This window comes from Syngnathus leptorhynchus, chromosome 14, assembly GCF_054491065.1.
Source record: "Syngnathus leptorhynchus isolate UIUO chromosome 14, UIUO_Slep, whole genome shotgun sequence".
Taxonomy (NCBI): Eukaryota; Metazoa; Chordata; class Actinopteri; order Syngnathiformes; family Syngnathidae; genus Syngnathus; species Syngnathus leptorhynchus.
The window spans coordinates 9110666-9132583 of NC_141208.1; the positions used below are offsets into that span (position 1 = coordinate 9110666).

The 21918-nt window shown below is 40.4% G+C and overlaps 3 protein-coding genes across 6 annotated transcripts in view; 1 reads left to right on the top strand and 2 right to left on the bottom strand.

Annotated features, from left to right (window-relative positions):
• Positions 1 to 678: 678 nt before the first annotated feature.
• On the bottom strand, positions 679 to 10648 carry ccdc24 (coiled-coil domain containing 24). 3 transcript variants are annotated; one of them, XM_085929846.1, is made up of 9 exons: positions 10025 to 10648; positions 9491 to 9658; positions 6688 to 6851; positions 4016 to 4108; positions 3840 to 3938; positions 2240 to 2294; positions 1535 to 1598; positions 1313 to 1409; positions 679 to 960 (listed from the first exon to the last, which is right to left on the bottom strand). In XM_085929846.1, exons 2-9 carry the CDS (start codon positions 9638 to 9640, stop codon positions 687 to 689), a joined length of 996 nt encoding a protein of 331 aa, XP_085785972.1. In that variant the 5' UTR covers positions 9641 to 9658; positions 10025 to 10648; the 3' UTR covers positions 679 to 686. The 3 variants fall into 3 exon arrangements, with proteins under 3 accessions (XP_085785972.1, XP_085785971.1, XP_085785970.1); XM_085929845.1 differs by having other exon boundaries at positions 679 to 1032; positions 9491 to 9652; positions 10025 to 10646; XM_085929844.1 differs by having other exon boundaries at positions 679 to 1032; positions 10025 to 10645.
• On the top strand, positions 10078 to 12997 carry LOC147046506 (von Willebrand factor C domain-containing protein 2-like). Its single transcript, XM_085929852.1, has 3 exons — positions 10078 to 10818; positions 11515 to 11644; positions 11962 to 12997. Exons 1-3 carry the CDS (start codon positions 10486 to 10488, stop codon positions 12147 to 12149), a joined length of 651 nt encoding a protein of 216 aa, XP_085785978.1. The 5' UTR covers positions 10078 to 10485; the 3' UTR covers positions 12150 to 12997.
• Positions 12998 to 13545: 548 nt separating this feature from the next.
• Positions 13546 to 21918, bottom strand: part of b4galt2 (UDP-Gal:betaGlcNAc beta 1,4- galactosyltransferase, polypeptide 2) — a 51501-nt gene continuing 43128 nt past the window's right edge. Inside the window, exons 6-8 of one of the 2 annotated variants that reach the window (XM_085930878.1) lie at positions 21774 to 21896; positions 19600 to 19704; positions 13546 to 16400 (exon numbers count right to left, since the gene is read on the bottom strand). In XM_085930878.1, the coding sequence (XP_085787004.1) occupies positions 16250 to 16400; positions 19600 to 19704; positions 21774 to 21896 (379 nt within the window). In that variant the 3' untranslated portion in view covers positions 13546 to 16249. The remainder of the gene's footprint in view (positions 16401 to 19599; positions 19705 to 21773; positions 21897 to 21918) is intronic. The other variant, XM_085930879.1, reaches the window with a different exon arrangement.

A 21918-nucleotide genomic window follows, 5' to 3' on the forward strand; every position in this document is an offset into this window, starting at 1 on the left:
TGAGCGTTTGATGTTGTGATTGAGTGTTATTATTATTGTTACTTTTTTTCACTTCCGGCTTTAACAGCCTGGGTGTGACGCAACGAACAAGAGCGGCGGCGATTGGTTAATTAGTGCAGCTGGCTCAAGCGTGTTTAAAAATGAGAAAACAAATATATATATTCCACCCCTCCCCATTTCACCCCAAGAAATCCAGTAAATTCTTTTGCTTTTTATTTATTTTGATTTGAGTAAGATGTAATTTGGTTAGTAGAGCCCAGCACCGAATGCTGCGAGGACAATTTTTCTTTTTTGTAAACACACATTTTTAGGGAACCAAACATGAACGAAAACGCCCCAGATTATGCACATGCACCATAACTCGCCATACATGAGTACAATGAAATTGATCTGTAGTGCTCCTCACCCCAGAGTGAACTTCCAGAAGAAAAGTCTTGGATGATATCAGCTGGATGGCTGAGTTGTCATCCTTGCGGAAGTGACTGGGTTGTAAACACTTGTTTAAAAAGTCCTGGTAAAAAACGGTATCCATGTTTGTCTTGAGTTCACACACTGACTACCACTGACGGACACACACGATGGCTTCTTTGCTATTGGCTCACATCTTGTCCACACTTCCTTGTTTTACTGTAACTGCAATCTTTCACTGCACAAAGTGTTTCAGATAACTTTCTTATGTCCATAAATCACCCAGGCTGGAGATACTGTGTGGGGAAGAAGGGTGAGCTATCTGTGGTGGTGAGAAGACGCCAGAGGAAATCTGAGTCATCTTCCTCCAAGCGCGAAGGCTCCATCACCACTGGATCGCTGGCGGTGGTCTTAAGGCGGACTTTTCTGTGTCGAGACGCTGTCGTGGCACTTTTATGCTGATGGGAAGTCCTTGAGGTGTTCTCCAAAGAGTCAATTGGCTTTAGAGAACCACAAAAGTTCACGTGAGGTGGAGCGGAGGGAGGATGTGGCCTTCGGAAAGAGGTAGAAGTTAATGTGTACAAGGTTTTATCAGAGTTCTTTTGTCCTGTTGACAGTCTGCACCTGAGCACCACAGCAATGGGAAGAAAAAAATACAAATAGACATCAATGAACTATTTAGTTAGGTTAAATAGCAGCCATGGGTATAGGAAGTGATCATATAAGTCTGATGTCATTAAGATGATCATGATAACAGGGTATATTGCAGGCTTGAATTTAGGACTTTTAAAGACCTCTTCCGTTAAATTTAATGTCTCTCCTTCACTAGGAATGGGAGAGTTGGGATGTATTACTATTTAAGCAAAAATGACTACTTCCTATATCCACAATCTCCCATACTTACCTATAGGTTGGCCTCACAGGTTTCTCTGCCACATGCGAGGGAGGCGAGGGGTAAAGCTCAAAGTCTTTTTGAATAGCCCCTCTTAGTTCTTTCAATTCTAAAAAAAGAAGTTCAGAGCATTAAAATCGATTTTTTTCACTGTACATGAGACTCAATTCCAGCCAGTAGCGTCAATACGCCACTAGATGGTAGCATTGGCCCAAATGTCCCTCCCGCACGTACCTGCAAGGGTTGGTTCACTAATGACGCCCTTAGCCTCACTTCTGCACTGCTTTTTGATCATTTCCTCCAAATCACACGGAACAAATGTTTTGTTAATTGCACACACAGTAGTATGCTTTGTGACTACAGAAGACAGTAGTACATGGTAAATATACTAAAATGATTTGAGGTCTTTGGAAAGAGCAAGAGGAAGTTAATGGGCTAAAAATAACAAACAGGGAGAGAGGAGAGGAATTTATGCATGTGACCACTAAACGCTTAAAAAGGAGGATTCCATCATAATTTTCGCTCAGAAAGTCACGGTCAGCGCAAATGGAAACCAGTGTGTGTATGTGTGTGCTGATTGAACATGCACACAAGCAAACATTTCAAATATAGAAATTTAATAAAAATAAAAAAAAACGCACTATATTTTTTCCCTAGTGGGACGCGAACTTTGGCTACATCTTGCCTCAATAAATCATAAACCGGACAATACATTAACATGACAGTTGTACGTTGCCTTTAGCCAGCGGGGGTCGGAAGCATGTAACAATGTCATGTGAGGCACTAGAGGAAAAAATACACACTTTTTACATTATGAATTGATGCTGGTTTCATATGCCTCACAGCAATACAGTAAATATGACTACTGACCACACATAGTTGAAGGCTTTTGGGATAAAAAAGAAAAGAGGATTAAAGATCAACTTCATCCTTTCTTACCTGTATGTGCTGTACTTTTGCTTTCAGTGCGGTACATTCTTCAGTTAGGATAGACCTGCAAATGTTTACAATGATAGTTTAGCTTGACAAAATGGGTAGGTAGCAGGTACAGGTAATAATCGGTGGGTGGGTACTGTGCTGTGTGTGTGTTGGCCTCCTAGGGGGCAGTGTGGTGCCATGCATATGCTAAGTACACACAATGAGATTGGAGAAGAAATTTGGAATTGAGCTCAATTACTATGGAGAAGACATTTGCAATCGAGCTTGATTACTATAACTCCTTTTTTTACAGCTTGGAAGAATATGTACCTTTGAGTAGTGTTATGTTACTTTTTGTGTATGGGTTACCACAGTGTTTGCATGTGTGCGAATTGTTATTTGAAGGGATGTCACCCCTGGAGATTGATGCTAATGTACTGTTAGCATGTCTATAGGATTTTAAATTGATTTTAGCATCAGTGCTGGTGATACTTTCAAAATGAAACCTGTCTTGTTGCAAATGATTAGCACCGATAATTATGCATCAATGTGGTGTGTGTGACTCATGTGTGAGTGCCTGCTTTAGTAGCTTCAACCACAAAATTCGATAAATGGGTAGGAAGGTGTCTAAGTAGATAATCAGGGGAGGTAGGAAGGTATTTTTACAGTAAGGTATTGAGCTAGCTACGTCGTGTAGATGACAGGCAAATCTTTTCAAAGACTAAAGACATTCTGCGGTTGTTTTTCATTAGAAATCCATGGAGACAAAAGCTACAATCTAGGTCAAGAAGGAAACTGCAGGTCCCCAGTCACACTATAAATGTGTCTCTATTAAAAAGTTGCACACAGGCAGGAGAAGACAGCCTAACAAAGCAAGGACAAATACAGTAAGTCGTTTTCCCGAGGAAGCGGCCGTCCTTCTCTAGTTACATAAGCACGTTTGCTGTCTAGGGTCCAGCTCTGGATGCACTTTTCTCACAATGGACTCTTTTGTTCTGCTCAAGTCAGGAAATGGAGGAGAGAAAGAGAGGGAGGGAGAAAAGAGAGGGGAACAGGCTCACTTCCAAGGTAGCCTCATTGACCGCACTGCTACACGTGGGATGGAGGAAGAAAAGGAATGATGGAGAGTGAAGGAGGCGAGAAAAGGGGAAAAGCTGTCTGGGACAGCTGTGGGGAGAATTGAGGCAAGAAAATGGGTTGACACTCCACTCAGTTTTTAACAAGCAATCAAGTCCAATCAAAATAAAAACACAAGATGCTTTGACTTAATGTTTTCCTGACACTTCCAAACATCAGTGTTACATTTACAATCTACACAACGTAAACCTACAATTTCCCAGATGTAACAGATGTGCAGCATGAGAAAATCAAAGCGTTGAAAATATTTGGGCTTAGTTTTTTTTTTTTTCTCAATGCATTTCAATTGGTGTAAATTATATGCAAATTTTCATTATTCAGGTGCCGGTCCAGCATAAAGCCAATGATGTTTAGGCAGCACGAGGAAAAAACACTGCACTGTAGTCATGTCAGGACTGTTTATAACTAAAAAATAATGAGTAGTGCAAAGTAAATTTTCTTCCACTTTATTGCTTTCTTAAGGGCGAACAACTTTGCGACTTACTTTAGATGTTGAACCACGCTGTTGATGTCGATGATATTCAGCTTGTCCTTCATCGCTTCAATCTCTCCTTCGATGCTCGACTGGTTGGAAGAGAGTGAGCTTCGAGACACAAACGCAAAGGTAAGGTGAGAGTTACATAACGAGAGGTGTTGTACGGCAGTGTCGCTCGCCCACACCTGAGTTCATTTTTGGGCTTGTTGATGTCAAGGCGACCCAGGGCAAAGTTTACAGTCTTGGCATTGTAACGACTTAAGAACTCCACATCGTGTCTGCAACGACAAGACAACATCTGCTACTTCATGGTGCAGCAAGGCTCTCAAAACAATAATAGAGAATCTTGGCCATGATTACAAACCTTGTAAACATTAACATAAACCTTTAAATGGAAATGTTGAGCAGTGGCATCATATATTCAGGAAACTCCTTGGGGGAGGAAAACAAAGTAACTAAAGCAGGCAGCCACAGGCGAGCCAACAGCCTGCTTGGTTTTATTGTCCCTGCATTAGAGAAAATGAGTGTTTTCTACCCGTAGACAAATCACACAGATGCTGACTGGTGTGTGTGTCTGTGTATGTGTATGTGAGCGAGAGAGAGAAAGGATGGCTGGTTCGCTCATCAGGACCACACATGAGGAGTCCAATAAGATAAATCAGTTGACTTTTATAAGGCACCCCCCGCATACGCTCTCATAGAAATGGCTCCAATCACAATAAAAAAATGTGACATTTGCCGCCCACGGCTCCCACGGGCATGACGTCAAGCAACTCAATGGTGTTGGCCTTTGCCCTAACTGCTACTGGGAAGCAGACCGGGTAATTATATTGCGCCTCTATACAACAAATAGGCCCCACCAGGAAAAATATTAACGCTTGAAGATTTACTTGCGTTGCTTGATGCTTTTGCAACGACAGAATATTGAACTGACCTTAATGAAAAAAGATGAAACACTGTATTATCTTATATGGGTCAGTTTTACCAACATTCTGAGTGTGTACCTATAGACACACACAAATATGTACAGTGATACTAGTAAAAAAAAAAAAAAAAATCTAATGGGAGACAAGATCTGTGCTGGCACAGCCTATGGGGCATCACTATATTCTGGCAAAGATTCCCACAGTAAATAACAATGAACTTGATTTTCTCCCAGTCAATGGGGACTTGATATAATTTCAGCCTTGGAAGTGCACAAAGCTATCTGGAACCATGTGGAGGAGTAAGTCTTCATTTTATAGTGGAAAAAAATGACACTGAAACCATTTTGAAAGTAACTTCTGAAAATCCAATAAGATCTGCTCGAACTTGAATTGGTAAGTGCTTCAGGGCAAAACATTTTTTTTTTTTTAAACTGAAAATAGATTTTAAAAAAATGCCAAGCAAAAGTACATTATAGAGACAAACAATTCATGTTCATATTTATAGAAAATGTAGAGCCTATAATGCACTTAAGAATTGTGTTGCTGAGGTTGCCTCCATCTCAGCCATGACCATAATGAGGAAAAACGCTATTAAAAAAAATCCATGAATGGATGAATGATAGACAGATCAATTTAAAAAAGTTGTGTCCGCAATTGAAAAGCTGAATGGACACAGTTTAAAAAAAAAAAAAAAGCAATAGGAAGGAAGTCAGGCAATTGACAAGCAATAAATAGTCGCACAATGAATACTAAAAGGAAAAAGAGAGAACAATGTGTTGGGCTATTCGAGAAGGGGTACACAGGGCAACATTCCTGCCAGCAACAATTTAGTTGCCAGGAGAATTACTAACACGCACTAGCAAACACACACACACCGAGCAGGTTTACAACTCTCTATGTTTCCCAATAAAAGCCATTTGCTTGCCAAGAACTAGTTGCCCGTCGAATGCCCTGACATTAGTGCGAGAAATTAAAAAGTAAACAGCAATTAGGATGTTTTATAACCACTCCTTAGATTTTTACAACACTGATAACAATGCCTTCATAAAAAATAAAAGAAAGAAAATAAAAGACCCGTAGTATCAAGGATGTCAGTGTGAGCACTTAAAAAGCTGCACCAAACGTTTCTTCACTTATCACAGCCGAACACCATTTTGAAGATGTGTTTTTAGCCGGCCACTTAGCGCATGCCCATATATTCAATCCAATAAATTAACAGGACGCCTCTAAAATCCAGCGCTATACTGCACTTTAGTAAGTGACTTATTGTATAGCAACAATTCTGCTCCTATACTCTGTGTCTCCTTTGTAACTAAGAAAAAAGCAAAGTGTAGCGTCTATATTGTTGAAAAATCCACAGTGGTCACAGAAATAACTGCTGGTGAGAATAAAGTCTGCCCATAAAAATATTGACAGTCTACAAATGGAGGACATTTTTTTGGGACTTTTTTTGGCAAGTCACTTGAATTCTCAACTGTATGGAACTATGTCTACTGTGAACATTGAGGGACTCTGTTATGTTCTAGAGATGATTTGCTACATTTGGCACAAGGTGCTTTGGATATGTGCACTATACGATAACGTCTCAAGACTATCAAGGCAGTCTCGTGGCGAAATGTTTCTCATCCATGGGTCTATAAAACTGAATAATGTGGTTAATTATTGTTTGGATTAAAGTAGAAAAAATGTGACCAGATTCTACATAAGGACAACAAATTACATCGTGGGCTGTGTATGAAAAACCATGTGTCTTTGATAAATAAAGTTAAATCAAATAGAAACTAAATAGAAAAGTGGAAAAAAAATATGAATAATAGACACCTAATGTTATTATTCCTACATGTTACCAATATAAAGAAAATCACAGGAAATTATTTTTCAAACATTTTTGGGTGAAAAGAGGCAGCTTGTGAGTGACAACGTGCACCAACCTTCCCTCCCTGAGGAATTTTTCTTGGAGATTCTCCAGCAGCATCCTGACCTCGGCCCTCACGAGCTCCTTGATCACCGGCGGGTCGGCCAGGGGGCCCTTTGAACGGGAGAACTGGGCCCCGCCCTGTTGGCTGTCCTGCCATATTTTGTACCACATGACTGCCTGTGAGAGCGAGCATACAGTGACGAGCGACGTTGGCCCCCATCAATCAGCACAAATCCAATCGCTTCAATACTCTCAGTATTGTAGTTAACTGATAGATAAAAAAAGACAATAATTACATTTGTCAAGCAATCGTAGGCTAATTAGTCACTCGTGTGAAATAAAATGGAGCCCGAATCAGGGAGCGCTGTAATAGGTTTGTGAATATTATTTTTGTCTGCAGTGGGATGATTAGAAGGGAGCAATCTTTCACGCCTGTGCATGGAAACAAGGCTGCAGTCACAGGGAGAGCATCCATGAATCCATTTTTTATAATGTTGTCTGCCAATTAAATGTGTAACAATGGCTAACTTGTTCGCTGTAGTTTTCTCATGATCGAAATTACATTTTTTCTGAATATTTTCAACAGCATTCTAGAGGACAGAGTAGGAAAGCCCTGAGTAGGAAACAAGATTTCCTGAGCCGGCCATCACCTCACATTGTCTGAGCTAAACAACATATACACAATTTTCTCGACAACATTTGAGTTTTCCATTCTTATCAAGAGAGGATGAGCCTGCCGTCATGCCACCCCTCTGACTCGCTGAGCCACTCTCTGTATGTGCGTGTGTGTGTGTAAGCGTGTATGATTTGCATATGAACTGATTCCCCCTGCATCGTTCTAATTTGATTTCCGTTCTCCAGGCCTTTAATCGTCGCCAATGATTGTCTTTTGCATGTGAAAGGCCATTAAATTTGATTATATAATTGAGGATCTAATATGCCCCTGATTGTGTGTGCGCAAGTGCCAGGGCGATTCAGTTTGGCATTTTTCATTATAGTTAGGTAAATTAAAATAAATTTAAATAAATTTAGTTCCTTTTAACCACATTTTACAGAGGTTTTTCTAAAATGCTTTTTTTGTCGAGTTTGTATTAGTTTATGAGGATTATTTGTCAAGCGCTTGAGAAAAATAGGTCAATAATTAAACATCTAATCATGTATTGGTTGTTTATTCGTCCGGGTTGTTTTTCAGGCCAGTTGGTGCGCTGACTGCCGAGAGAGACTAACATTAATCAACAGATGGAGGTGAGCGGATGGCAGAAAGCACAAAAGACACACAAGACGTGTCTGGTGTTTGGAATGAGACATTTTCTTATGCCTCATAGGGACATGAGCTTTTTTTGGAAGGGATATCTATCACAATCTTCAACATCACACAGGGGCCACATATTGAGTTGTGTGAGGGCGATTACTTTTTTTTTTCAGAACATTCAAAAGAGTTGTTTGTTTTTAACCTATAGAGATCTCTCTGGTTTTTGTGTTGATCACACCACTTTCCATGTTTGTGGACAGGGGGTGGGAGCAAAACTTTGAGACTGGTCGTAGGAGAGTTCTCTCAAACTTCCCAACGGCCAGCATTCTTTTTTTGCTCACTAAAGATGACCTTGTAATTCATGCATCTGATCCCTGAGCACTTCTCTCATTTTTATATTTTGCCTTCAGTCTAGCAGCATTAAGCAATTGGCCTCGCTGTTCCAATACTTTTGCAAAAGAGAGTTTTCTAAGCACTTGTGGGTTAAATGCTTTTGGGCGTTTTATAACAGCAATTCTGAGGCGTGATTTGTTTTTAGAGTTTCATGGTTGGCTAGATCAAATGTTATCGTAGGTTCATCACCCCAGCTCTGGCAGTTTCCAATTTTCGGTTCCTCGAAGGAAAAGAGGGGTCTTTTCCTTTTATCCATCATCCGAAGTGATCCCAACCCACTTATATCAAGACTCGTCATCAGTACAGCAAATCTCTCTTGAGTGGGGTCAACAAGCCAAAGCTGAGGGAGAGTTCAGCGGGCCCTTGTGTAAATATTGATGTCTGGCCGGCTTACATTTGGATGGTGGTGCCGCTTTTAACCCAGTTTGGCTTTTATTAGGCAGTCTGGGACTTGTAATTGCTGAGTATAAGCGGCTCAACAAAGCTTCTTGCAAAAGTATTTTTTTCCCTTTTACTTTAACTGCTGAGGTGTGTAAAAGTTGATTCATTTGGAGAAGGAATCTTATTAAAAAACAGACACATATTCTCAAAGGACAATAAATAATTTGCCTTTTTTTTTTTTAACTGTAGTGTTCTAACAGAATTTATGGTGACAAAAAAAGCGCGCTGGCTCTTCACTACATTAGAAGCAATTTTCATTTTCTATACGGCGTATCATCATTAGTGTCACAGGTGAGCTGGAGCATAACGGAACATGGAAACATTTCCTCTTCCCTCGCCATCAAGCATCTCTAGATGCTGAGTAGTTTCATTTTATTTTTGTTTTATTAGAACAGAATAAAATGCATTTGTTGCAATTGTATAGTGCAGAAGGAAAGAAAATAGAATACAAAATAATCCAAATGTGACATTCTATCATAGTCAACACATGGCCGGTGGGAATGTTAATGTGGTATTTAATAAAGCAAGATTTTGTCGCAGTATGAGCTTGGAACAATTCATCGGTACCTTCAGATATGAGTTTAATTGAGATGTCTTAATTTCTCTTAGCTTATCGGTACCGCACTAATATTAGCTGTTCATCACAGAGGATTATGAATATGTGACTGTGAGCCCTGTTATGTTATCTGTCTGCACGTCTTGCTGCACAATTTTTATAAATTCTTATCACCTCTGCGTGTAGCTCTGTGTACGTGTCAACCAGTGAGGAGCCCAGCGTGGCATGAATCTTGGGCATCTCAGATCTTGGGACATGCTCAATAATCAGGCTCCACAGAGACGGACCCGGGGACCAAGGTTGGTTCCCGCTGGTAGACTGCATATGGGTGGCAGTCTGTGGCTGAAGAATGAAAAACTTCATCTTATATGAGTAAAGTTACATGCATTGATTGAAGGTTTTTAATCATTCTTGAGCCTCTGCACTGTTTTGGTGTTTTACAGTATTTGTCGTCTTTATTTCTATGTTTGATTGCGTTTGTTTTATAAGTAAAACTATAAAACTATAAATGTAATTGTTTGAAAAGTGTTGACTGACAGGTAGCATTCAGGGTAGCTAGCCAATGCTAACGACAAACTTGACGTTGGTGACGTGTCTGTAGGCACAGTTCATAACTTGACACAACCAAAATAAAGGAATTCAAATGCATTGGAATGTATAATGTGTGTTTACTCCATAGAGTATGAAAAAGTGTTAAAAGACACCCACCGTCTATCTGCCTTGAGCACGACTCCGGTGGTATCCAAGGCTAACATGTCGGTTGCTATGGGATGGAATCCTCGCGAGATCTCGTGATTGCGGCCTCTCAGGTGATTTCATGGCGAAACAAATTTAGACCTCTAATACTTTCATATTACGTCAGAAGCTGCTGTCACTTTGATTGCGTCATTGTAAGGTAGTAGTGTGATAGACGAGGGTTCAAAACGTGTTGTTCACCAATGTCTCGCACACGAATAGGGAGCACTTGGGGGAGTATACCGTATTACTCCCCGATTGCCTCCACCCACTTTTCCACCAACGCTCCAGACATCAGAAATCCTCTTGGTGGAGAAAAGAGTTGGAACTTAGTCAACAGGTTTTTGCAACAATGTGACAAATATTCCAAGCAGGGTCAAAAAAACAATCCACTCAACCTTCTTGGACTACTTTCACAACTCTGATTGAGAAGCATGTTGTCGAGCCAGCTCCTCTTGGTGGTGGTCCTGTGCGCCCAGGCCGTCTTGGGATTCTCGATGGTCGGCCAGCAGCAGCAGCAGCCACCACCGCAGGAGAGCACCTGCGAAGCCAACGGTAGTGTGTACTACGTAGGGGAGTGGTACTTCCTGGACTCGGACCAGTGCGAGTGCACGGCAGATGGCTCGTTGTGTGCCCGCACTGAGTGCACCAGCCTGCCGGCGGCGTGCATCCATGTGAGCCACTACCCCAGCGACTGCTGCCCCCGTTGCGAGAGAATCGGCTGCGAGTACCGGGGGGTGGTCTACGAACTGGGGCAAAACTTTCAGGTAAGCCTCCGAGACCATGAAGTATAATTTTTGTTTTCTCCCTCTTCAAATAAGGTTTCTTGAACATTTTAAATGTCAAGATTGAGACTCAATATCTAATTCAATAAATTAACATTTTAAAAAACACCATGCATAAAACTGTCGATTGAATAGTTTTAAAATAATGTGAAATAAGTGTAAGGTATAAGAGAATTCAGTATCAATTATAACAAAAGTGAAAAAAATAATACAATTACCATTCAAAAATAATACCATTCAAAAATAAAACAATAATAATAATTGGCAAAAGAAGTTATAAAAGTTAAGAAAAAACAAATATTGTGTTTCCAAAGTAGGAATAAGATGAAAAGTGAAAACAAAAAATGACCATGCAAACTGGACCTAGTTGGCACCTATCAGCAAATGACGCCCCCTGTTGAAAGTGGGAGTCACTGGTCACTTCACTTGCAGTGCGATCCAGTGGTTCAGAAACTGGAAAAAGTGTGAAAGCTTCATCACTGTGGATTTCTAACAGCCTAGTATCTATTTAATACTAATAATATGAAGATAAATGAAAAATATAGCTTTTTTTATGGGGAGAAATCGTGAAGTGTGAGAGGCAAAGTGATGGACACATTTATGAAAACAATAATGCTCAGGTATTTCTACATCAGTTTTGGTGTGTGTGTAAATCTTCCTGACTTTTGTGTTTACTAGCCAACTGAATGTGAGCAGTGCACGTGCGACAGCGATGGCATCGCCCGCTGTTTAGTGGCCGACTGCGCGCCCCCACCGTGCGTCAACCCAGTGTACCAGCCCGGCATGTGCTGCCCCGAGTGCAAGGAGGGTGAGAGTCCACAGCCATTTTTTAAAATGTGACATGAAAGATGACCAGCAAAAACAAGACTCGGGAGTGATGTCTGTTGCAGTACCAAGTCTGACCTGTGAGAGGCAGCATGTTGCCACAGGGGGAAAAAAATATCACTAAACTTAACACAATCATTTAGTGTCAAAATGACCATTGTCTAAAATGGGGAAAAAAATCATGTTGATCTTTGTTCATCAGGAGTTTGGGAAATACTCAGGTTTGACAAAATTATCATATGTGTCAAGATTATTAATTAATTATTATGCATAATTAATTGGCCATTTTACTCCCACCAGGTCCAAACTGCTACCTGGACTCATCCCGCAGCCGAGTGATTCCCGCCGGTGAGCCTGTCTGGGTGGACTCATGCACCAAGTGCCGTTGCCATGACGGCCAGGATGCCGGCTACTGGCAAGGCAACCGCCTGGCTACCTGCTCTCGCCTCAATAACTGCAAGCCCGAGCAGTCCGAGACACAAAACTGAAATGACATGTCATCTTGACCAATGCGCCAAAGACTTTGATGTTGTTACTAAAAAAAAAAAAAAATGCAGGTTTTAGGGTGAAATTTTAGGATGAGCCTAAAATACACTCTTACAAGCTCAAATGAGGTCATCAGGAAAGGTTACAGTGCATTTTAAGTCTGAAATCTCATCTGAAACCCCGTTTCAATTTTTGTAAATATGTAACCTCAGTGTGTATCTTTTTGATGTATTTCCTATCCTGACAATTAAAGCCAAACTAAACTAGAAAGTCACTCAGGACTCACTGAAAATGATAAAAGCACACCAGGTTTAAGCATTATTGAACATATGCGTAGCAAGGATTTTGCACCTAACGTTATTGAACATGAGCGTACCAAGGATTTTGCACCTAAGACATGTCTGCCATCTAGTGGTGATTGGTGATAACGCAACTTAAAAAATGCCCATCCCGGTTGTTATCAGTCCGCATGACTAGGAGCAGGAAGGAAGAACCTCTGCTTCTTTGAGAACCAGATTAAAATTGTTACATGCATCAATGTTTGTTCAACAAACTTATTTATTTGTCTGGCTGGCTAACTTACTGATGTGTGAACCAAGTTGACTATCATTCACACCAAATCTGGAAAACACCTCAACAATCTGTAAACAAGATTTACTCCGTTAAGCCATTGAGACCACAAGTAAATTGTTTAGCAAAGCAATAAATCCAACTTTTAAGGCATCCTAGCCACATTATGCTTTTTTTATGTCAGAACATGAATTTCTAAATGGCCTCGTTGAATGCAGTGTTAAGGAAATGACTGCCTGTGTAATTGCTCGATATAGAAATAAAAATACACTTTTGCTCACATCATTAATGCTGTAACAAGAAAGCTTGAGTGGATAGCTCCTATTCAATCAAGCCTTGACATGAAAGTTCATTGATTGGATTGACTGAAATGCTGGTGCAATGCGATACCGCCGGGCTGAACGGGCTACAAAAATCATCTTCACTGGAGTAGTGTTTACCGTTACAAATCTCTGAGCAAGCGTGAACCTCCTCCAAGGCAAATCATTTTACTTATATAATACTGTAAGGTACTAGAAGTAAAATAACTACAAAAGAAAAGGTACAGAAATATCGCCAATAGCTTCAAAGAAAATATACATATTAGCAAAACATGCAACTTTTTAAATCATTACAATATAAATAGAATTGAGGAAGAAAGTCAATTGTAAAACAATCAAGAAGAGTGTTAAAACCTTTTCAGTGACATAATTACTTGTGCGTGGAAATTCAACCTGCTGACAGGTCTGCAAGAATATTTTCTAAGGCAGAAATGAAATCAACAAATGACAGAATCATCATCAATCTTTAACCAGACATTTTATTGATTGTATAGAAAAATTAGTTTTGATATGACATAATGCATACTATATAAGATAACATTGTAACATTCAATGTACAAAAAAAAAAACCAGCGTCTGGATTTAGAGTAGCTATTTTTTTTATTTTAAAAGCGTCGACACAGGAAGTCCTCCCCGTACCGAGTAACGAAACAACGCAAGCACCTGAGGTGTGCTTGACCACGAGTACAGCTTCAATTCAAACACCAGAGCACTCAGAGTCCATTAGCAAACATGGAGCACTTCTCGTCACGTCGCTGAAAGGAAAGGAAATGAATAGAATTGCAAAAATCCACCTTGGTGTAAAAGCACACTGGGGGCCGCTCGCGTCTGCCCTTTACTCCCATCAAATCCAATTAGGTTTGACTGATATGATGCAGTAAGCATGCTGAGTGCATCTTCTCGTGACAACTTAGTACAAAAAATATGCAGCAATTAGTAAACATTGGATTATTTTGGGCATCATTTTTTTAGGTGCTAATTTTTCACGCTTTTTTACTTTTACTCCCAACATGAAAACAGATATGAGTATAGTACTACTTTTACACAGGTATCTGAGCTTCTACTTATAAGTACAGCGTTATGACTTAATTAATTGTAGTACTTTATTACTTTTTTGACTAAATCCAATTAAATCCACAAGCAAAAATGTTGACTCAGGTTTTTGAAGCCAATCAGCGAGTTTAAAAAAAAAAAAAAACTGATCAAAAGATGGAACAATCTATTTTAACCACGTTTTTGTTTATTATATAGTCGCATATAACTCATGGCAGCTGCAATTGAACCTAACGTCGGCCACCAGCGTCTGCAGGACAACATGGCAGCGGACAAGGACTGGCAATAAGAGACAGTCCAACAAATCTCCACTAATGCTAAGTAAAATATTGTTTGTAGTCTATGGATCTTTCGGTCTGAGTGCACGCTGGCGCGTCTTGCTGCCGCTACTCACCGGCTGTTTTTACTGCTTTAAGGTATTTACTATTACTGATTGCTGTTGTTTGAATTTGTTTTTAACTTGTTTTTAACTCTTTGTAAAGTGACCTTGAGTGACCTGAAAGGCGCTTCTAAATAAAATGTATAATTATTATTATTATTATTATAGTTTTTTGTCGCTTTTATAAAACGAATCATTTAATGATTTTCTAACATTTGATATCGCCTCATAACCCAAATTACAATCAAGTCCAGAGTTGGGTGATTGCATTTGGCTGCTCTTGGTGCCACTAAAGCCTGCAGTGAAACGTCGGACAGAAAAGCTCAATGACACGGTGCAAAGGCATTCAAAGGTGATAAAACTAAAAAAACAAAAACCTGTACAAAGAAGGGAAGACAGTGTGAATGTGCGTGCTTGCGCTAAACAGATGAATCATCATCTCACCTTGCAAAAAAAACAAAAAAAACAACAACCACCTTGAGGCGAAGATAAGCGTACCAAACTGATTCCCCCCCCCCCTTATAGATTCGTCAAAGTAAAAACTAAAGGAGAAAAAAGATGTTTTGGTTTACCCGTTCATGATTTAAACGTCATTTAATTAATAGAAAATAACTACTGAAGGCATCAGCTCGGTGGAAACATATGTAACAGTATGATGTGTCAAAACTGCAACAAAAGGAAGATTACAGCATTAAAATCACTTGGATATACCAAATGTGGACACGACCACGTGCTTGCAGTAACAAAACAAAACAAAAATATTGAAAAACTGATAAGGCTCATTGTTTCTGCTACCCTACGATATGATGAGTATTCAAAATGGCCGCGTCATGATAACAAACGCTCACTACTGACATTGCGAGCTTAGTATTGAACAGGCAGGGGCTGGTTACCAGTTTCAAGGTATACGTATCTGTATATAGGAAAGAAAGCTAAAATAAATTAAATTCAAACAGATGAAGCTAATCAGTCAAAATAAGAATATGGCAGAATAAACCAAAATATTAAATGACGTGCTGATTCTGTGTTTAGATGGTTCAGCCATCTAAATTTCAGAGGAACATGGGTAAGCATTCCTCACATCACATCAAATCAAATCAAATCAGATCATAATTAGAACAATACAAGCTGAGTCATTTGCCATCCTCAGTGATTCCATTTTCAACCCCCCACCAAAACTACAACATATAACCATGATGCCTAACTTGCTCCAAGAAGTTTCAGTCTCTACATTTACCCAAAATAACAAGAAAAAAACTATAATGTCCCAGCAGAGTCCTGGTGAGGGATGCGGGCACGATACATTCATTCGTAAATGCCAGAGGCTTTGATTTGGGTGTATTTTCGACTCGCACGGGATAATGTACATATGCGAGTCAGATAAAAAGTGGCGCTTTACGCACGCCCGTCGTACGCTAATTCTTTCGTGAAGACCGTCTGTGATCTCGATATATCGCTCCCCGTCTTGCAGGTCGCCTCATAAATCTTTACCGTCTAGGCTTTTGCTGTTGGGGTCTCAAAACTTCTCTGGCCACATTGTGGTCCTCCCATCATTCATTTTAATGGGTTTTGCCATTTTGGGACTTTTTAGCCTTGAGGTCTATATCAGTCCATCAAACTCCTGCTTTGTGTCATTCATCAAACTTTGGTCCTTCCATTCTAATGTTGTCCAGAAGCTTAGAAGAACAAGTCAATGTACAAAAAAAAAAAAAAATCCACTCCTTGATGTGCTTGTAACTTCCTTGGTGCGTCCATCCCAATCCCAACCTACCTTGAGTCTCTATCCCTTGAAAGGCCGGGGCGGCGCTTTTCCGATCTCTACTGAAATGTTAGTGTACAGCGGGTACCTTTTGATTTGCACCAGGCGGTAGGTGAGCGAGCTGATGCCGTCCTTTTTCATGGTGTTCTTGGTGTTTTGAATTTTATTGAATCTGGATGAACAGAAGAAGAAGATCCAATTAGAAGACATTCGTAGAGTGGTGCCTTGAGATCCGAAAACTGAATTGCTGATTCGGTCTCAACAAATTTGCCGTCTTAAAAAGCACAACAATCGGAACTGGAAATGGCGATTGTTTTGCGACACAGCCGACGATGGCACAATCCAACACAGCTTTGTGAAGTGACGTTGGAGCGTCATTGCACTGGCTGCAGTTCAACAGTTGCATCACAAGTGGTCCTTACGTGGGAAATTGGCTGGGATGGGAGCGCACAAGACGGGAATTGAGCGGCATAATGCCGAGCAGCTGCTGATGCAACCTCATCCAACAGAAAAAAAAGGCTGTGGTGCTGGTTTAGTTTTTTTTTGTTTTTTGGGCGGATGGCTAATCAGCAAGGAACAATCTGTTTTGTTTGAGGGATATCTGCATAAGGACATGTTTTACTTTTTATTGTCCTGGTCGGGAGCTCAGAAATATTGCTGCATGGATTTTTTAACAGTTTTTTTCATTCGCTTGTTATCTGGATTTTATTTTATATTTCATATTTCATATTTTATACTTTATTTCCACTTGTTTTCAGCTCTGTTTTTTGTGTGTGTTGGTTACCAGGATTATACAAAAACTACCAGACTGTTTCTTGACAGCAGGCAAGACGCGGGAATCTGCAGTATTTTTCTTGAAAAGCAAGACACAGCGAGGTAAAAATAGAATTATGTGAGAGGATTGACACCTCCATCTCAACGGGGTTGGGAGGGATGTGATTGGTGGTGGTGGTGGTGGGGGCAAATTCCGTAGAGTAAAATGAGGCCCGCATGACAGAGAAGAAAAATGAAGGCTGGATGAACTTCCAGATAAAATTATATTTGAGCGGGAAAAAACTGACAGATGGATGGAGCAAGATATGCTGATATTAAAAAATCTTCAGATAAATCCGTCATTGAGCACGTAGATTAAAGTCATTGACTAATCCCCCAACGTTACATATAGAGAATATTAGATGCCCTCAATTTGTAAGCCGTGAACTGACTCCGATAAAGGTTTATTTTAATTTAACGTACATCCGAGACATATCATTAGGAACAATGCAATCTCCTCTGATCCGTATAAAGATCTGGTTTAGAAGTACACTCAGTAGCCTGATGCATCCTAACTGAGCTAAAAGCTTCGTTGCCTCACTGGTGATGAAACTAAATCGCCCGAATCAACTTCACCGAGGGCGAAAGAAAAAAAAGACAATAAAATCCGTGTGCAAACACACAGAGGCTGACAAGGTATGAAGTCGTATTGGACATAAGTAATTGATCTGGATAATTGTGTGTGCGTGTTTGTGTGCATGTGATGAATACGCCTTTTTCTCCTGGGCACTAACCCGACATCTCATCGTTATGCTTCGCCATGGCCGACAGAGTCGGTGAATAGACTCTTGTTTGAGTGAACACATGATTGGGTGTGCAAGATACAACAAACTGGCAATATTAATATTTTCTGTATTTTGTATTCAGAAAAATCTTAGAGGACCACACATCAAGAGCCACTCCATAGAAATATGCATCATTTAGTTCGTCCCATATTCAGTCTCATAACACATTATATTATTCATGCATTTTTTTCCTCGATATCATCTAAAGGTCAGCGTGAGGTACGGCCAGCTCGAAAGCCAAAGACTTCCAAAAATACTACCACAGCCATAAATAAAACGGCAACGCTAGCATCAGAGCGAAGCGCTTGAGCTTAACGCTTGAGTACATTCGGACCGTTCTGTTGAGGAAATGACAGTCTTTCCAGTAAATGGCAGCGAGACGTCGACGTGCATTAAGGACATCGTAGTAAATAAATCAAGCTCAGGGTAGATGAACTTATGTGTCCATGTATGTCTTCACAGTATACAATGAAAGCTACACTAATAGCTTTTTTTTGTATGTTACAATGAATTCCATATTTCTACTAAAATTCTAAGTATCAAATAAGCACAAGCACAATAGAAGATTGTCATATGGAGCAGAATCATGTCATCCATAATGTGGACTTAACTTTTCATAGCTGATATGGTGTCATAATAAAATAACATTCTTTATAGCCTCGATGCTCACTGTCATAATATTGTAAAAAGCAAGCGCAAAAAATAAATAAATGTTTTTTAATAAAATAAAACACAGATGGTTGTTCCGGAGGGCCAGCGTTGAAGTTGCACTTTTGGCATGCGCCATTTAAAGTGCTTTACAGACAAGCATTAAATCTCTTCCTGTATAAATGACTTATTTAGTGATGTGATGAATGAGGCCCAATATGGTGGGACGAGCCTTCGGAGCAACATTAATCAGAAGGAATATAGCGCTTCACATTAAGCTGTTTAAACGGGGATTATCACGGTTTATTCTCTCGAAAGAACAATCCACCCCCCACCCCACCCGCATACAAAAGCACCAGACCTGCGCCCAATCCGGTCCCATGCCAGGCTCGACCAAAGAAGGAATCACATATTTCAACAAGCTTTGCCAGGGGTCATAAGTAAAATAAAATAATACAAAAAATTATTCACACTTTACACAAATTGTACATTGCTCATGTTATTGCAAGCTAAACATTCATTTTCAAACTATGAGCTCACATCATGGTACGTGAAATGAGACAAATCAGCCATCCAGCGGCGATATTTTGAAAACAATTTGAGGAGCGAATGGGATGACGTCTAAAATAATCAGGTGGCGTATCGCATGTCATCCATCACAATTTTAGCGTCGTCTGAAATTGGCCTGCCGAAAACCACACGGCTCCAAATGGGAGCGTCTTGTCTGCTCGCCTTCAACCGAATCAATAAAAGAGCTGCCAGACGGGCTCGGCGTCATTATGCTCTGCGCTCGATTCCCGCCCTGGCTCCGTGAGTCACGCCGCTTGCACAAAGGCGCCACCACCAACAGGGTTACTATTTATTTGGAGGACCGTGCATTATTCATGGTGGAGTGAGGGAGAGAAGGACAAACTTAATTTAAACCTTTTTTTTTTTTTTTTTCCCTATCGCTCAGAAATATTTTGCTCTTGCAAGATCTTTAAGTAGGATTTTGATTTAAATGCAATTTGGATTTATTCAGCCAGAATACAGAAAAACGCTACATTTCGCAATACCTCACTCTTGCAAAAAAAAAACAACAAAAAAAAACAATGGATTTTGACATGAATAGCAGCAACACGGTACCTTTGCGGGTTGGGTTCGTTGTGTTTATCTCTCTCGTGTTTAATCATTCTGTAGCGGCCGATGCGCACATCGGGTCTGGACACCTTCATCCCGTTCAGAGTGATCCTGCAACACACATTGCGGTATGAGGTGGGAATAAGATGTGACCAGAAGCACAAGATATTGGATTGTGACTTCACCATTTCTCCTCCACTCTATTGCTTTCATGCAATTAACTCTAACTCTGAAAGGGGAGCTGGAGAAACTCCCCGTGAATCCAATCAAATATGTCCGTGCAGATTGAATTTGGGGTGATTATTGGAGCAGCCTGGAAAATGGTTCGTGCATGCATATACATGCTGGATGGTCCTATCTGAATCGGACAATTCAAAAAACTATCAAATGGACAAATTTATCTTAATTGTGCAAGAAAATATCCTCGCAAGAAAAATTCTGGAGCCAAAATGTGGCGTGACCTGAATAAAAATGCCTATTGCACCAATTTGAATAAAAATTTGTATAATTGTGTATGAGACTCAAAAAATTAACTAGTTTCCAATATTGCAATAATGTATCTATCCACTCACATACTGTAAACACGTCTGTCCGTTCACAATGGCATCATGTAAATACGTTGGTTTGTTTGCATAAACACAAAATAAACCGCCCATTTTACACATAAACATGTCTATTCGCATACCCACATAAAATAAACACATGTCCATGCAGGTCATTATAGAGTATTTAAAAATGAAAGTACTTTTCTGCACCAATTTCAAAACGCAGTTGACGGCAAATGACGTCAGCGGCATTCTTTGTTAGGATTCCCTTTGACGACATTTCACGTCAACGGTGCAGAAAGAGTTAATCAAAAGAACTGCAAATGGTGACAGGAGTGACATTTTCAGGCAACCAATGCAGAAGATATTGGTCGGCACTAAAGGGGTGAACCGGATCAATGTGAACAAAAACACACCAGATTTTATATTAAGTGTTGGAATGCAGCAGCTTGTGCGAAATGAGCTTTGAAGGACATATTCCTTATGACTGCACTTAGAAAGGCCTTTAAAGCAGCCAGCCATGACAAGGCAAGGGAGGGTGCGTGTGAATGCGTGTGTGCGTGTTAGCTCCTAATGCGAGGACACACATAACCTTCACACACGGCAGCTTAAAGCAAGTTAGATTTATTGCCTTTTTAATGTCGCTTCAAATGCAAATGACAAACTTAGCCAGAATCTAAAAGCTTTACTATGGGAAGAAAAATAGGACAAGGATAGTGACAAGCATGTCGTGGGTTTTATTTTTCCTGCTCTGTCGCTGTGAGGTTAAACAGTGATAAAGGGGAAAGTTACGCTGATGATGCGTCATCTGGCCGACTTTATTCGACAAATTGAGCCTTTTCCACCTCCGGCGGACACTCAAACATTAAATGAGCCCATGGTTGAGGTTTCCTATAGCTAGCAATGTAATAACTTTTTCTAGACAAAACAAATATATTCATATTGGAAGAACATCATTCTGATTGTTATACTACTTTAGTGTCCCACAATGTTGTTGGTCACCTAGGTTAGCATTAATTTAGCATTTAGCATTAATTTGTGTTAGAGCATTGTGAAGTGAATATCAACCTCTGAACACATTTACCACTGTAGATTATTATTACCGCAGTGGCTTTAAATCAAAACCTACTTGAGTGTTTAATAATATTAGTGTCACGTCTCGTACCCAGCCGTTCCACCATGTGTCTGTTGTCATGGTTTCGGTCTGTGTGCTCGCCCCTCCCCTCCTGTGTGCCCCTGATTAGTTTGATTATTCTCACCTGCCTCTTGTTACCTGTCATGTATATAAGTCCTGTCTGCCCCTCATGCCCCGTCGGATCATTGTCTTTTTGTTGCGGTTGCTGTTGTTTTGTTGTCGTGGCGTCTTCATGTCTTTTTTGGTCCCTGTCGTTTTCAAGTCTGTTTTCGGTTAGTCAGTCATGTTATCGTTTTGTTAAGTCATGTCAGTTTGCAGAGTCTGTCTTTGGTTCCTCCAATAAACCCTGGTCCAAGCTGCACTTGGTCGCCCTGCTCCATTCCATCCGTGACAATTAGTGGACCAGCCAGGACACATTTAATGTTTTCTAAAGTCATGGTTCAGACCGTTGTCGCATGACCCGAATAGCATAGCTTGTCCAACTGCTACATGGAGCTCACCTGTTGTAGATATCGTCATCCTCCCCTCCCCAGCCCCAGTACTCGTTGGGGAAGCCGTTGATCTTCAAGAACTGTTTTTTACTGAGGCCTGACACCCCCCCGAAGTAACCCGAGTAGGGCAACCTGGAGCAGACCACATAATGTG

Bases quoted from the DNA above. Each gene is read 5' to 3' on its own strand.
- ccdc24 (XM_085929845.1), bottom strand. From the start codon at position 9,640: ATGCAGTCTACCAGCGGGAACCAACCTTGGTCCCCGGGTCCGTCTCTG. The intron at 2,295-3,839 runs GTAAGTCGCAAA...AAACATTTGCAG, and splicing joins AGCGTGGTTCAACATCTAAA to GTCTATCCTAACTGAAGAAT. The intron at 1,599-2,239 runs GTAAGAAAGGAT...TGTGATTTGGAG, and splicing joins CAAAAGTACAGCACATACAG to GAAATGATCAAAAAGCAGTG.
- LOC147046506 (XM_085929852.1), top strand. From the start codon at position 10,486: ATGTTGTCGAGCCAGCTCCTCTTGGTGGTGGTCCTGTGCGCCCAGGCC. The intron at 10,819-11,514 runs GTAAGCCTCCGA...TGTGTTTACTAG, and splicing joins AACTGGGGCAAAACTTTCAG to CCAACTGAATGTGAGCAGTG. The intron at 11,645-11,961 runs GTGAGAGTCCAC...TACTCCCACCAG, and splicing joins CTGCCCCGAGTGCAAGGAGG to GTCCAAACTGCTACCTGGAC.